At 35.1% G+C, this 16124-nt stretch overlaps 1 protein-coding gene across 1 annotated transcript in view; it reads left to right on the forward strand.

Annotated features, from left to right (window-relative positions):
- The window catches only part of AHR (aryl hydrocarbon receptor), a 370224-nt gene extending 354417 nt beyond the window's left edge, over nt 1–15807 (forward strand). Inside the window, exon 11 of the mRNA XM_053714124.1 lies at nt 9902–15807. Within this exon, the coding sequence (XP_053570099.1) occupies nt 9902–10060 (159 nt within the window). The 3' untranslated portion in view covers nt 10061–15807. The remainder of the gene's footprint in view (nt 1–9901) is intronic.
- Nucleotides 15808–16124: the final 317 nt, after the last annotated feature.

A 16124-nucleotide genomic window follows, 5' to 3' on the forward strand; every position in this document is an offset into this window, starting at 1 on the left:
TATCTGATTCAGAAGATCCTTCCTCAGATATTGACACTGACAAATCTACTTATTTATTTAAAATGCAGTATATTCGTTCCTTGTTAAGAGGTGTTGATTACATTGGATATTGAGGAAATTAGTCCTCTTGATACTAAAACTAGTAAACGTTTAAATTCTGTTTATATACCTCCTGTGGTTACTTCAGAGGTTTTTCCAGTTCCTGATGCTATTTCTGATATGATTTCTAAGGAATGGAATAGGCCTGGTACTTATTTTATCCCTTCTTCAAGGTTTAAAAAATTGTATCCTTTGCCAGCAATTAGATTGGAGTTTTGGGAAAAGATCCCCAAAGTTGATGGGGCTATTTCTACTCTTACCAAACATACTACTATTCCTATGGAAGATAGTACTTCCTTTAAGGACCCTTTAGATAGCAAACTTGAATCTTATCTAAGGAAAGCTTATTTATATTCTGGCTATCTTCTCAGGCCTGCCATTTCTATTGCTGATGTTGCAGCTGCATCAACTTTTTTGTTTGGAAAGTTTAGGGCAACAGGAAATGGATCCTGATTTGTCTAGCATTGTTCGCTTGCTTCAGCATGCTAAACATTTTATCTGTTATGCAATTTTTGATATCATCAAAATTGATGTTAAATCTTTGTCTTTAGCTATTTTAGCTAGAAGAGCTTTGTGGCTCAAATATTGGAATGCTGACATGGTATCTAAGTCTAGATTACTATCTCTTTCCAAGGTAATAATTTATTTGGTTCTCAGTTGGATTCGATTATTTCAACTGTCACTGGGGGAAGGGAGTTTTTTTTTGCCTCAGGATAAAAGACCTAAGGGTAAATCTATAGCTTCTAACCGTTTTCGTTCCTTTCGACAAAATAAGAAACAGAAACCTAATCCTTCCCCCCCCCCCAAATAATCTGGTTCCAATTGGAAACCTTCTTCAAGTTGGAGTAAATCCAAACCATTTAAGAAACCAAAGCCAGCCCCCAAGTCTGCATGAAGGTGCGGCCCTCATTCCAGCTCAGCTGGTAGGGGGCAGATTAAGATTCTTCCAAGACATTTGGGCAGATTCTGTCAAAAATCAAAGGATTCAGAGTATTGTCTATCAATGGTACCGAATAGGATTCAGAGTAAGGCCTCTTGTGAGAAGATTTTTTTCTCACGCATCCCAGCAATTCCAGTAAAGGCTCAGGCTTTTCTGAAGTGTGTTTCAGACCTGGAGCTTTCAGGGGTAATCATACCAGTTCCGTTTCAGGAACAGGGTCTGGGGTTTCATTCATATCTATTCATTGTCCCAAAGAAAGAAAATTCATTCAGGCCAGTTCTGGATCTGAAAATTTTAAATCATTTTGTAAGAGTGCCAACTTTCAAAATGGTGACTATAAGGACTATTCTGCCTTTTGTTCAGCAAGGGCATTATATGTCCACGATAGACTTACAGGATGCATATCTTCATATCCTGATTCATCTAGATCACTTATCAGTTTCTTCTCTTTTCTAGACAAGCATTATCAATTTGTCGCTCTTCCATTTGGCCTAGCGACAGCTCCAAGAATCTTTTCAAAGGTTCTTGGTGCCCTACTCTCTGTAATCAGAGAACGGGGTATTGCGGTGTTTCCTTATTTGGAAGATATCTTGGTACTAGCTCAGTCTTTACATTCTGCAGAATCTCACACAAATCAACTAATGTTGTTTCTTCAAAGACATGGATGGAGGATCAATTTACCAAAACGTTCCTTGATTCCTCAGACAAGGGTCACCTTTTTAGGTTTCCAGATAGATTCAGTGTCCATGACTCTGTCTCTAACAGACAAGAGACGATTAAAATTGTTTTCAGCTTGTCGGAGCCTTCTGTCTCAATCTTTCCCTTCAGTAGCTATGTGCATGGAAGTTTCAGGTCTCATGACTGCAGCATCGGACGTGATCCCCTTTGCTCATTTTCATATGAGACCTCTCCAGCTTTGTATGCTGAATCAATGGTACAGGGATTATACAAAGATATCACAATTAATATCCTTAAATCCCAATATTTGACTCTCTCTGACTTGGTGGTTAGATCACCATCATATATTTCAAGGGGCCTCTTTTGTTCATCCAACCTGGACTGTGATCACAACAGATGCAAGTCTTTCAGGTTGGGGAGCTGTCTGGGATCTCTGACAGCACAAGGGGTTTGGAAATCTCAAGAGGTGAGGTTACCAAGCAATATTTTAGAACTCTGTGCTATTTTCAGGGCTCTTCAGGTTTGGCCTCTGATGAAGAGATAACCGTTAATTTGTTTTCAGACAGACAATATCACAACGGTGGCATATGTCAATCATCTGGGTGGGACTCACAGTCCCCAAGCTATGAAAGAAGTATCTTGGATACTTGCTTGGGCAGAATCCAGCTCCTGTCTAATTTCTGCGGTTCATATCCCAGGTGTAGACAATTGGGAAGTGGATTATCTCAGCCGTCAGACTTTACATCCGGAGGAGTGGTCGCTCCATCCAGATGTGTTTTCTCAGATTGTTAAGATGTGGAGTCCTCCAGAAATAGATCTGATGGCTTCCCATCTAAACAAGAAACTTCCCAGGTACCTGTCCAGGTCCAGGGATCCTCAGGCGGAAGCGGTGGATGCATTAGCAGTTCCTTGTTATTACCAACCTGCTTATATTTTCCCGCCTCTAGTTCTTCTTCCAAGAGTGATCTCCAAGATCATAATAGAACAATCGTTTGTGTTGCTGGTAACTCCAGCATGGCCTCACAGGTTTTGGTATGCAGATCTTGTTCGGATGTCCAGTTGCCAACCTTGGCCACTTCCTTTAAGACCAGACCTTCTGTCTCAAGGTCCGTTTTTTCATCAGGATCTCAAATCATTAAATTTGAAGGTATGGAAATTGAACGCCTAGTGCTTAGTCATAGAGGTTTCTCTGACTCAGTGATTAATACTATGTTACAGGCTCGTAAATCTGTTTCTAGGAAGATTTATTATTGTGTTTGGAAGACTTATATTTCATGGTGTTCTTCTCATAAATTCTCCTGGTATTCTTTTAGAATTCCTATAATTTTGCATTTTCTTCAGGATGGTTTGGATAAAGGTTTGTCTGCAAGTTCCTTGAAGGGACAAATCTCTGCTCTTTCTGTTTTATTTCACAGAAATATTACTAAGCTTCCTGATATTCACTGTTTTGTACAGGCTTTGGTCCGTATCAAGCCTGTCATTAAATCAATCTCTCCTCCTTGGAGTCTTAATTTGGTTTTGAAGGCTTTACAGGCTCCTCCGTTTGAGCCTATGCATTCTTTGGATATTAAACTACTTTCTTGGAAAGTGTCGTTCCTTTTGGCCATCTCTTCTGCTAGAAGAGTTTCCGAATAATCTGCTCTTTCTTGTGAATTTCCTTTTTTGATTTTCCATCAGGATAAGGCAGTTTTGCGGACTTCATTTAAATTTCTACCTAAGGTTGTGAATTATAACAACATTAATAGAGAAATTGTTGTACCTTCTTTGTGTCCTAATCCTAAGAATTTTTTGGAGAGATAATTACATTCTTTGGATGTTGTAAGAGCTTTGAAATATTATGTTGAAGCTACTAAAGATTTCAGAAAGACTTCTAGTCTATTTATCTTTTCTGGTTCTAGGAAAGGTCAGAAGGCCTCTGCCATTTCCTTGGCATCTTGGTTTAAGCTTTTGATTCATCAGGCTTTTTTGGAGTCTGGTCAGGCCCTGCTAGATCAGTCTCCACTTCGTGGGCTTTCAGAAGCTTTCATGAAGCTTCAGTTGATCAGATTTGCAAAGCAGCAACTCTGCATACATTTACTAAATTCTACCGTTTTGATGTATTTGCTTCTTCAGAAGCAGTTTTTGGTAGAAAAGATTTTCAGGCAGCTGTTTCAGTTTGATTCTTCTGCTTATGTTTAAGATTTTTCTTTTCATTTATAAGCATAAACTTATATTTTGGGTTGTGGATTAATTTTTTCAGCAGAAAATGGCTGTTATTATTTTTATCCCCCCCTCTCTAGTGACTCTTCTGTGGAGTTCCACATCTTGGGTATTACTATCCCATACATCACTAGCTCATGGACTCTTGCCAATTACATGAAAGAAAACATAATTTATGTAAGAACTTACCTGATAAATTAATTTCTTTTATATTGGCAAGAGTCCATGAGACCCACCCTTTTTATGGTGGTTATGATTTTTTGTATAAAGCACAATTATTTCCAAATTTATTTTTTGATGCTTTTTACTCCTTTCTTTATCACCCCACTACTTGGCTATTCGTTAAACTGAATTGTGGGTTTGGTGAGGGGTGTATTTATAGGCATTTTGAGGTTTGGGAAACGTTGCCCCTCCTGGTAGGATTGTATATCCCATACGTCACTAGCTCATGGACTCTTGCCAATATGAAATAATTGAATTTATTAGGTAAGTTCTTACATAAATAATGTTTTTCTTACCTAAGGTTCCAGTTAGTTGTAACTTCGGTCTTGTTTTTTCACATTTTCACAGGCAAATTAGGCTCGCAATGCTTCTATATATTGCATCATTCTTGGCGTATTTTTTTTGGCCGCAAAGGTTGCATTTGTTGTCACGTCATTTCTTGCGTCTTTGTTGCTGCAAATTTTTTTGGAGCAAAGTCAAGCCGGTTTTGACGCAAATTGTGTCATTTCCTGTTAACTTTGGCACCAAAAATGTTGTTATATTAAGTCTCTCCCTCTTTTGCTCTTTGCTTTCATTTGTTACAGAGAGCTATGATATTTGCTTTTGTTTTTCATATAAGCATTTTTTCCCATTCCTGAAACTGCTATTTTGTGGAAATTGGATATTTTGTTTAAATGTTATTTTTTCTTTTTTGTTAAATTTTTCAAGATGTCTCAAACTGATCCTGCCTCTGATGTTACTATAGAAACTATGCTGCCTGTAAACAATTTCTACCAAAGCTAAGTGTGTATATTGTTTAATTAGCTGATTTTATTTCTTCAGCTCAAATATGTGGCACTTGTTATGTTTTATTATGCATACTGATAATGTTTCTATAGTACATATACATCTACTGTTTTACCTTCACAGTCTAATGTACAAGATATTACTGTTGATATAAAGGATTATATTGCAAAAAATATAGAGAAGGCTGTGACTGCTATTCCGCCTTCAAATAAACGTAAACGATCTCTCCTAACTTCTCATAAACCTTTTGAAGTTTGTATTGGTTTACAGCATACTGTAGTATTTCTGCTGATGTGGTTTTCTCTGACTCAGAGGATCCTATTTTAGAGACTGATTTTGATAAATCAAACTTTCAATTGAATGTATTCATTCTTAATTAACAAAGTATTGTCTCTTTTTTACCTTTTTTCTAGGTTTAAAAAGCTATATCCTTTACCTATGGCTAATTTAGTGTTTTTAGTTAAAAGTCCCTTAAGGTGGGGGTATTTCTTCTCTTGCCGGACGTACGTCTATCCTATGGAAGATATTTCTTCTTTTAAGTATCCTTTAGATAGGAAGTTTGTTTCCTATCTTAAGAGAAGCATATTTACATATTGGCCATATTTTTTAACCTGACATTTCTAGGGCTGCTGTTTCAACTTTTTGGTTGGACAGTTTAGTTATCAGATCTTGATTTGTCTAAGCATTGTTCTTTTACTTCAACATGCTAATCATTTAATTTATGATGATATATTTTATGTAATTTTATCTGATAATAAATCTTTGTTTTTAGCCATTTTTACTAGAAAAGTTTTATGGCTTAAATCTCTGATATTGTGTTTAAATTTAGATTACTATCTTATTATTTTAGGATAGTAATTTTTAAAGGTTTTCTTTTGGATTTTATTATCTCCTCTATTACTGGGGGAAAGGGGAGTCTTTTCTGCCCCAAGTTAAGAAATCTAAGGGTAATTTTTAAAGCTCCCAATTGTTTTTTCATTCCCCTAAGGCATTTGGCTCTGATTTTAGATTTTTGTTTCTGAATTTGAATAATCCCAAGCCTTATAATTAAACTAATTTCAGCCCCTAAGATTGCATGAAGGTGTGGCCTTTTAACCAGTTCTACTTGTGGAGGGCAGATTGAATTTATTTCAACACATTCGGACAGTTTCTGTTCAAATCAGTGGATTCAGAATATTGTTTTATCAGGGTTATCGAATAGGTTTCAGAATAAAAACCTCCCACGGGAAGATTCTTTTCCATGTTATCACAAACCCTGTGAAAGCTCAGGTTTTTCTGAAATGTGTTTCAGATTTAGAGTTTTGAGGGGTGATGGTTCCAGTTCCTCTGCCGGAACGGAGTTTCGGTTTCTATTCAAATCTATTCATTGTCCTAAAGAAAAAATTTGTTCAGACTAATTCTGGATCTTACATTTTTTATATTGTTTTGTAAGAGTCCCAACTTTCAAGATGGTGACTATGAGGACTATTCTACTATTCTGCCTTTCTGTTTAGCAAGGTTACTTCATGTCCACAATAGACATACAGGACGCTTATTTTCAATTAATTCAGACCACTATTGTTTTCTGAGATTCACTTTTCTAGATAAGCATTACCAATTTGTCCCTTGTCCTTTTGGGCTAGGGCCGGTCAGAGATTCTTTTCAAAGATTCTTGGTGCCCTTCTATCTGTTTTCAGAGAGCAGGGTATTGCGGTGTTTCCTTGTGTGGATGATATTTGGTACTAGCTTTAATCTTTTCATTCAGCACAATCTCACTTGATACAACTAGTGTGCTTTCTTCAAGACATGGTTGGAGGATCAATTTACAATAGTGTTTCTTGATTTCTTAGACAAGAGTCACCTTTTTAGGTTTCCAGATAAATTTCAGTATCTAAGTTAATTTTAGTTTGTCTAAACCTTCAGTCTCTATTTTTTCCTTCAGTGGTTATGTGCATGGATGTTTTTGGTCTCATGACTGTAGCATCAGGTACAATCCTATCTGCTCGTTTTTTGTTTGGGGCCTCTATAGCTTTGCATGTTGCACTATAGGTGCAGGGATTATTTTCAGTTATCACAACTGGTATACTTAAATACCAACACTTTTTTTCTCTCTGATTTGGTGATTGGACTATCACCTTATTGTTCAGGGGGCCTCATTTGTTCGTCCTACCTGGACTGTATTCTCAACAGATGCAAGTCTTTCAGGTGGGGGAGCTGTCTGAGAGTCTCTGACAGCACTTGGGGTTTGGAAACCTCATGATGCGACGTTACCAATCAATATTTTAGAACATCATGCTATTTTCAGGCCTCTTCAGGCGTGGCCTCTTCAGGCGTGGCTTCTATTAAAGAGATAACTTTTACATTTGTTTTTTAAACAGACAATATCACAACAGTGGCATTTGTCAATCATCAAGGATGGACTTGCAGTCCTTCAGTTATGGAGGAAGTATCTTGGATACTTTCTTGGACGGAATCCAACTCTTGTCTAAATTTCTGTGATTCATATCTCAGGTATAGACAATTGGGAAGGGGATTATCACAGCCGTCAGACTTTATATCTGGAGGAGTGCTCTCCACCCAGATGTGTTTTTTTCATCTTGTTCAGATGTGGGGTCTTCCAGAAATAGATCTGATGGTCTCTCATCTAAGCAAGAAGCTTTCCAGATACCTTTTTAGGTCCAAGGATCCTCAGGCGGAAATGGTGGGTGCTCTAGCAGTTCTTAGTTTTCACAACCTGCTTACTTTTGTCCGCCTCTGGTTCTTTCTCCAAGGGTGATCTCCAAGATCATAATGGAACGATCTTATGTGTTTCTGATAGAACCAGCGTGGTTTCTCAGGTTTTGGTATGTGGACTTCGTCAGGATGTCCAGTTGCCAGCCTTGGTTACTTCCTTTAAGGCCAGACCTTCTGTTTCAGGGGCTGTTTTTTCCATCTGGATCTCAAATCTCTAAAGTTGAAGGCATGTAAATTGAACACTTAAGTGTTTAGTCATAGAGGTTTCTCTGACTCAGTTATTAGCACTATGATACAGGCTCGTAAGTCTGTTTCTAGGAGAATTTATTTTCATGTATGGAAAACCTATATTTCATGATGTTCTACTCATAATTATTTTTGGCATTCTTTTAGAATTCCTAGGATTTTACAGTTTTTTCCGGAAGGTTTGGATAAAAGTTTTGTCTGCAAATTCTGTGAAAGGACAAATTTATGCTCTTTCTGTCTTATTTCATAGAAAGATTGCTAAACTTCCTGATATTCACTGTTTTGTTCAGACTTTGATTCATATTACACCTGTTTTTAAATGTATTTCTCCTCCTTGGAGTCTCAATTTTGGTTTTGAAAATTTTACAGTCTCCTCCTTTTGATTTTATGCTTTTTCCGGACCTTAAATTACTTTCTTGGAAAGTGTTAATTCTTTTGGCTATCTCTTCTGCTTGAAGAGTTTCTGTATTGTCTGCTCACTCTTGTGAGTCTCTTTATCTCATTTTCCATCAAGATAAAGCTGTTTTGCGGACTTCATTTTAATGTTTGCCTAAAGTTGTGAATTCTTACAACATCAATAAGGAAATTGTTGTTCTTAATTTTAAGAATACTATTGAAGGGTCTTTACATTTAAACAGACAATATCACAACAGTGGTAAGAGCTTTGAAATATTATGTTGAGGCTACTTAAGATTTCAGAAAGACTTCTATTCTATGGGGCCTATCTATCAAGCTCTGTACGGAGCTTGAGGCCCTGTGTTTCTGGCGAGCCTTCAGGCTCACTAGAAACACCAGTTATGAAGCAGCGGTCTAAAGTTTGGAAACTTTGCCCCCTCCAGGTAGGAATGTATATCCCATACGTCACTAGCTCATGGACTCTTGCCAGTATGAAAGAAATTAATTTATCAGGTAAGTTCTTACATAAATTGTGTTTTTTCATATTGTATAGAACATTACACTATCTTTGTTTGCATTGGGTCAATACTACTAAAGAGACAGCAAAGTCAAATTTAAACTTTCATGATTTCAAATGCAGCATGTAGTTTAAAAAAACAACAACTTTCCACTGCACTTCCTTTATCAGATTGTGCCCAGTCTTTTCATATGCACACTTTCTGAGGCACCAGTTCCTACCGAGCATATGAAAGACATCACAATGGATACATGTAGGAGTCTGTGATTAGCTGATAGTGGTCACATGATACAGGGGACAGTGAAAATGGTTGATTATGCAGTTCTGTTGTATTTAAAGGTACTTTTAAGAGTACAGGTTTATTTTATGTATTTATATATATATATATATATATATTTCCCTGGGATTTATTTATTTTGGGAATTTCAAGCTCTATCCGTATGTAATACAAGACTTTTGATTGGATTACAAGCCCGGACCAAAAAATTTATTTGGAACACACATATTCTCAATTATTTTTGAGCATGCTATTAATTATTTACTTCCCGGGAAGCTTAACACCTATCATTTATAGACTGATCGCTATCTTTGTATGTGGTTGCCAGATTCTGATGTTTTTATACATTTAGAAATAATAAGGACTGTTTTTGATACATAATCTTTGACTGGTGTGACATATGCCATATTCTGGGTTTCTAAATAATTTTTGTATTATCTGTGCTGGCAAGGGTAGGTTTGTGGTCCTTTATGGCACTACTATCTGACTTCTAGACGCACGCCTAAAGCTTACCTTAGAGATTTTAATTTGTAATATGAGGGTCAAAATAGGAGCACTTATGAAGTGTTAGCGCTCAATAACACTAATAATTTTGTTCTCTACTTGTAGTCTAGGCCATTGTTTCTCAACCATAGTCCTCAATTCCCCCCAACAGTCCTGGTTTTCATTATAGCTGAACCAGTGCACAGGTGAAATAATCAAATAATGGATGAGAGCAGATTAGTAACCATGGTTGTTGGAGGGGTACTTGAGGACTATGGTTGAGAAACGCTGAACTAGGCCAAAATGTTTTGCAGATATTAATGTCTCGTATCTCTTTTTTCAACAGTTCCAAAATGGTTTTGGTGGAGGAAATGTAAGTGAAGTGTATACAGCACCAATGGATGTGGCAAATAGCACTCAGAGTGCCACACATCTTCATCTTCATCATCACCAACAAGCAGATTCTCAGCATTATCCAGATTTACCATCAAGTGGATACATGTAAATAGGTTGTGAACGGCTTTATTGCATTCTCTGAAGAGTTGTGCTTTTATGTTGGCCTCAGTAAAAGACTACATGTTAAAAAATGCTTTAAAAGCTTAAACAGAACCTAAAAGGTTTATTTAGGCTGTTGCCTTTTTTTAGGCCACAGAAGTCTACAGCTTACATGTTGGACAGGGCTGGCCAGGCCGTTCATTGGAGGAAAAAAGATCATAATTTGGGAAAACATTTTATTCCCCTAATAAGTACATTTTATTTTCAGTGTATTTTTAAAATACATTTCTGTTCTATCCCGTAACAACATAAGATAAGGCAAATGTTTTGTTTAACCCTTTGCTGGTTTAAAAATGACTTGTTTAACTACAGAGCACTTACAGACTCACCCTAAAGAGCATAGTATGAACTTTTATTTATATGTAGAGAGACTTTTCTTTTCTGGTTCGTTTCAATCTTTTTCCAAGTAAAAAAAAAAAAAGGATAACTTCATGTACAAAAGCACTTACTTTAAAGGGACATAACCTCTTTTTGATATATGTATGCATAATATATATCGGCAATTAAACACTACATTGCAAAAGGTCTGCATACAGAATAAATGTTTTAAAATCGTTTAAACTGTCGGCAAAACATGCATTGCTGTGTAGTAAACGTATCTCTTCCACTGAATCCAGTTATGTAGATAAAAATGAGTTACAACAGTGGTCATTGCCGTATAGTAGTGTTAGGCTGGGAAAGTTTGGGATATGCACTTACAAATTTAGCTGCAATAAAAGAAAAAAATCCACATTTGAGTGAAATCTAAGGAAAATGGGGCATAATAAATAATTTGACGATATTGCTTTTTTTTAAGGAATCTATATAATGAAGCATTTTTAAATTATAATCTTGGAGTGTTTTGTGTCCCTTTAAAGTGGCAGCTTTATGTAGACTTCATCCTGTTTTATTCTGTGCTGTTAATGGGAAAGATTAAACAAAATCCGTCATTTCCACGCATGTTACCGCAGTTTAAATTAATATTAAATGTTCTGCAGTCTATTTTAGTTACAGTGTCCTGAATATTCAGCCTTCTTGATAAGAAGTAAATTAGTTTGCATTCTTCATTTATTTTAGGGACATTGCTGAATAAAAGATACCCTGTTAATAATTTTATGTGCAAAATTATTTCTACCCATTTTTGGAAAACTATAATGCTGGAGCTCCTTTTACTTACGTTGACGTTGGGTATAGTTTGTTTGAGAGATAACTATTTTTATTGTTGTTTTAGTTCCTGCAAAAATTGGAGAAAAGTCTTGATGACAAGTTTGACATATTCATCTATAAAAAGTAAATGTTTTGTGTATGAAAAGATAGCTTATTTTTGCTATAAAGTTGCATACTTATAACTACTATTAAATTCCTATTATATATAATAAATTATAAGAAAGAACTATATACATTATCATCATTCCAATGAGTGTATATAACATCTCTCTATTGATCTAAGTACCAGATTAGCTGAGGTTACAACAGACTTAATTTTGACTGCACTAGGATTTAGTTTTTGTTTGTTTGTTTTTTTGTTTATTTTACGTGAGCCACTTTATTAGACTCTCGTTTTCTTATATATATTTTTTTCTCTTAATTCCCAATATAATCACTTGATTTTGTAGGCTAGGCAAATGTAAAGTTGTTTTTATTATTAAATAGCCAATGGATGTTACATGCTGAGTGTAAATTACCCCGATTCAATTACTTATTGTTGTCTCTTAGTTGAAACTGATTATTAAAGGGACATTTATAGTGCAAAAATAACCTGCACTAATTCATTACATCATATAATTTTTAGCAATACTGACATTGAAAGTCTATAGGCCCTATTCTCTATAGCTCGCTCGTCTGGCGAGATTATCTAAGAAGTCTCATCAGTACAATATTATGTCTAAAAAAAGACTTCCAAAAGATCCCATGTGCCTGATTTCTCTTCATGCCAACAGGTATTTGATCGCCTGGCCCTATGTGTTTAACCCCTGCAAAGGGGTTTAACATACCACTTGGGGGCCTCAAAGAAATGCTGGTCCTGAGCAGACACAGCTGACGAGCCAATTAGCAGAGGCAGTTGCACAACCCAGACAATCACTTCACTGGCCGTGCCTGCTCAAGACCTGCAGTTCCCAAGTAGGCTATGTGACTAACCTCTGAGGATTAAGCACACAGATTAGCAGGGTCACTAGCGCTAAAATGATTATGATTAAGAACTTTTAAAGGGATATTGTAGTGCAACGTTTATATGCTCTAAAAGTTTTCAAAAGTTTGGGTGAGAGTTCCTAGCAATGGCACAACTTCAAAAAGAGGGAATTCATCAAATACCCTTTGCTATTTAATAGGGGTTAAAAGTGGCATTTGACGTGCACAACAGTTTATTTTATACTCCATTTTAGAAGCATTTTTTGCAATACACATTTTTTAGAAAAAAAATTGCTTCTTTAAAAGCAAATCACAACTTTTCTTTTAACTTTTTTTTATGCATAAGACTGCACACAACGCAAATGCGATACACGCCTGCTCCAAATGACATAGTGACATTGTACATATTACAGAAATGATTCTAAAAAAATGTATTTCAAATTCCATTTTGATTAATTTAATTGGAGAAAAATAACTGGATATTTTAACTTGGCATGTACCCAGAACGTTAACGGAATATCTATTTGCTTCTTTACTAAGTTATAACGGTCTCTTGCTTAGATTTCCTGAGTATATTCACATTATATATAAAAAGATGCCTTTTGCTCATTAGTATGTTTCTAGGAATTGTGTAATATTTCTGACATGCTTCCATTTAGATATCTATTTTCTTTGCATAAAACCCATAGTCATGCATTCATTGTAAACAGTGTTGGTAAATTGAATTATTATTGTATGGACTAGACTTTAACAGTGGCCTTAAAGGAAATTCACAGGTCTCTTTTCCACCTAGTCCAACAAAAATCTATATAACACTTGATATATCTAGTTGTTCTTTTGCCTTATTTGGGTTCAGTAGTATTTATCCAAGACAACATCTCATACATTTGGGTAGATGTTAGTTCTTGGAACGAAAATGGTGCAGCCACTTCAATTTCATATAATTTTTTAAAATTTGCAGGTAATTTTCCATTTTTTAGTTATTAGTTAATCTTACTATTTTATTTTTTAGAATGAAACCTAAGGAGCAAAACTCTCTCATTCCCTTTTTATAGAGCATCGAATTGTTCATTTTATCGGTGATGACAAATAAAGCTTTATGCACTTTGTTAACAGAAAAAGCACTTATTACAAAGTAAATATCCTTACCAGCAACCAAAGTGTGTAGCACACATTCTTATTAATGTAAATTCATGTGTGCAGATACTGTGTTACGGCTTACACCTGCAATTTTGCCAGTTTTAGAAGCACAGTCTGATAAATAAAGCAAAATGAGTTTGCAGGACTCTCTAGCAATAGTGAGATTAAAGGGACATGAAACCCCCCCAAAAAAATATTTTGTGATTCAGATAGAGAATACAATTTAAAACAACATTCCGTTTTACTTCTTTTATCTAATTTGCTTTATTTATTAGGTATCCTATGTTGAAGAAATATCAAAGCTCATAGGAGAGATAAGGACACAAGGCTATCTATGTGTAGCCACCAATCAGCTGCTACGGTGCCTATTTAGATATGCTTTTCAGCAAAGAATACCAACATAATTAAGCAAATTAGATAATAGAAGGGAATTTGAAAGTTATTGCATTCCCTTTCTAAATCATGAAAGAAAGAATTTGGGCTTCTTGTCTCTTTAAGGCTTCTTAATGTATGCAAGGGTTAACCTTTTAGTATTTCATCTTGTATATGGAAAAGAAGGCTGCTAGTTTCTCTCTCTTCTTTTTTACGTTGTGATTATTTTGTCCAAGTTACTATTTGTATAAAACAGGGTTAAAGTCTTCTTGTTTGCTATACTGAGAGCATTGTTTTTGTGACATTGTTTAAACTTGTGTTTGACAGTTTATATTTTGGACAAACATTGAATTTATGTGCTTTACATTGAAGATCTCTCTAGCACCATCATGGTTAATGCAAACAGGAAAAAAAAACCTGTGCCTTATCTTTTGTGTTAGTTGTTTTCTACATCTGACTCTATGCAATGTTTTTCAGCATGTCAGCCTGTTCGATCATGAAGAATAGCATATGCATTAGGGTTTTTCTGTACAGTAGACATTTAAACAGTATTGAGATTTTTCTTTGCTTAGAGTGTTTTTAGTTAAATTGAAATTTTTATGTTTGTAAAAAAAAAAATATGTAGATAAAAAATAAAATAAAAAAATACTCACATTGCACTTATAATGGAGTCCTTATTTGCTTTAGAATGAAGGATTCCTTGTATGTATTTAGATTAAATCATAATCATTATCAGCCTTTTCAATTGGAATAAACGACTATTTCACTTCTGTGTATTTTACAGCACTATTTTTTGTCTAAAGAAGGCCATTCATTTGTGGATTACTTGTAAAGTCCATTGGTGCAACAAATAAAAAAAGGTCTTTCAATAAAAAAAAAACTAGTTATTGTTGCAGGTAAAAGGGACATAAAACTCAGATGTTAATGAAAATGTTGCCATATCCTTCTGTTACAAAAACAAACCTGGATCTGTCCTAATTTTACCTATAGATTTGCTTGTTTTACATGCCTGTAACGATGATCGCAAAACATAGAGACATATTGGTGCATGCACTAAACTGATGGTCAAACATGCATAGGGCTCCATTTAAGACTGCTCCTTAGCGGATTGAAATCATCCCGATCCAATACAATTGGGATGATTGACAGCCTCTGCTAGCAGCCGATTGCCAGTTAGCAGGGGCAGCGTTGCACAATCATTTCACTAGAAATATACTTAATCTACCATATAATCTCTATATGCTCCATAATCATCAATTGGACATGTAAAAGGTGCTGGTCTCCGAGTAAATTTAGTATTGTTGAAGGCATTTTTTTACTAACATTATGCAAGATTTTGAGTTTGAGTTTTATACCTCTTTTAGCTACTCTACAGTTATGTCATATAAAATGTATAGATTAATAATGAGCGATAGACCTTAATCTCAAAAACTCCTTCAAAACTAAAATGCACAGGCTGCTTGCTGAGTTTAAGCATAACTAGCTGTTGTTACATGTTATACCTGCTGAATTATATCATTTGTAGAAAAAAAAACAATAAACTTACTTATGTTCATATATATATTGTATAAAGCGTTGTGATATCAAGACTTATTTATGTCTTTTTTTTTGTAAGTCTTGTCAATCACATAACTGCAAAACTGCGTTGTGTATGTGTGTGTGTGTGTGTTTATGTGTATATATATATATATATATATATATATATATATATACACACACACATCATTTTTTTTTCAACAAAAACATGTAATTACACCAATGTTTGGTGTAAAATGTTGTTTTAAATAAAAAAAAAAGTTGTTTTTTTTGTACATGTAAAATATTCACATTGTGTGTGTGCTGTATAACTTATATGTAATGAACAAAAGCAGCTTCATATGTAAGATGATTATAATTCTGATTTTGTTTTATTTTGTTTTTTTGTTATTGTTTTTATTTGCCAGTGTGGCAAAAAAAAAAAAAATCTTCCGAATAAAAAATTGTGTTCTGTGCCATTCAAAATGAAGCAGAAAACAAACAAAAAAAATGTCACATTTATGTTTTTTATATCGTTTAATAAAAGGACAATCATATGGACTGGAATGAATTCACTTTATGGGAAGGGGGTGTTGTGGGAGGATACAGTTGGTTATATAGCAAGCTTTCATTAAAGGGGCATTAAACACAAGCTTTAATTCTTTAAGCGTAGTAAAAATGCAATATACATGTGTTATGTTTTTCTGCCACTTTTATTTTTTATTAATTTACACAAATTGAGCTTTCTCCCCCCAGATGCACTGCTGCAGTTACCTGATATTGTCTGTTTCCTAGACAATGCTACTGTGAGTTTCAAATTCCACTGAAGAGCAGTGCCTCTGATTCGCTACAATAACGAAGACCACATATATTAAAGG

The sequence above is a fragment of the Bombina bombina genome, chromosome 5, assembly GCF_027579735.1.
Source record: "Bombina bombina isolate aBomBom1 chromosome 5, aBomBom1.pri, whole genome shotgun sequence".
NCBI lineage: Eukaryota > Metazoa > Chordata > Amphibia > Anura > Bombinatoridae > Bombina > Bombina bombina.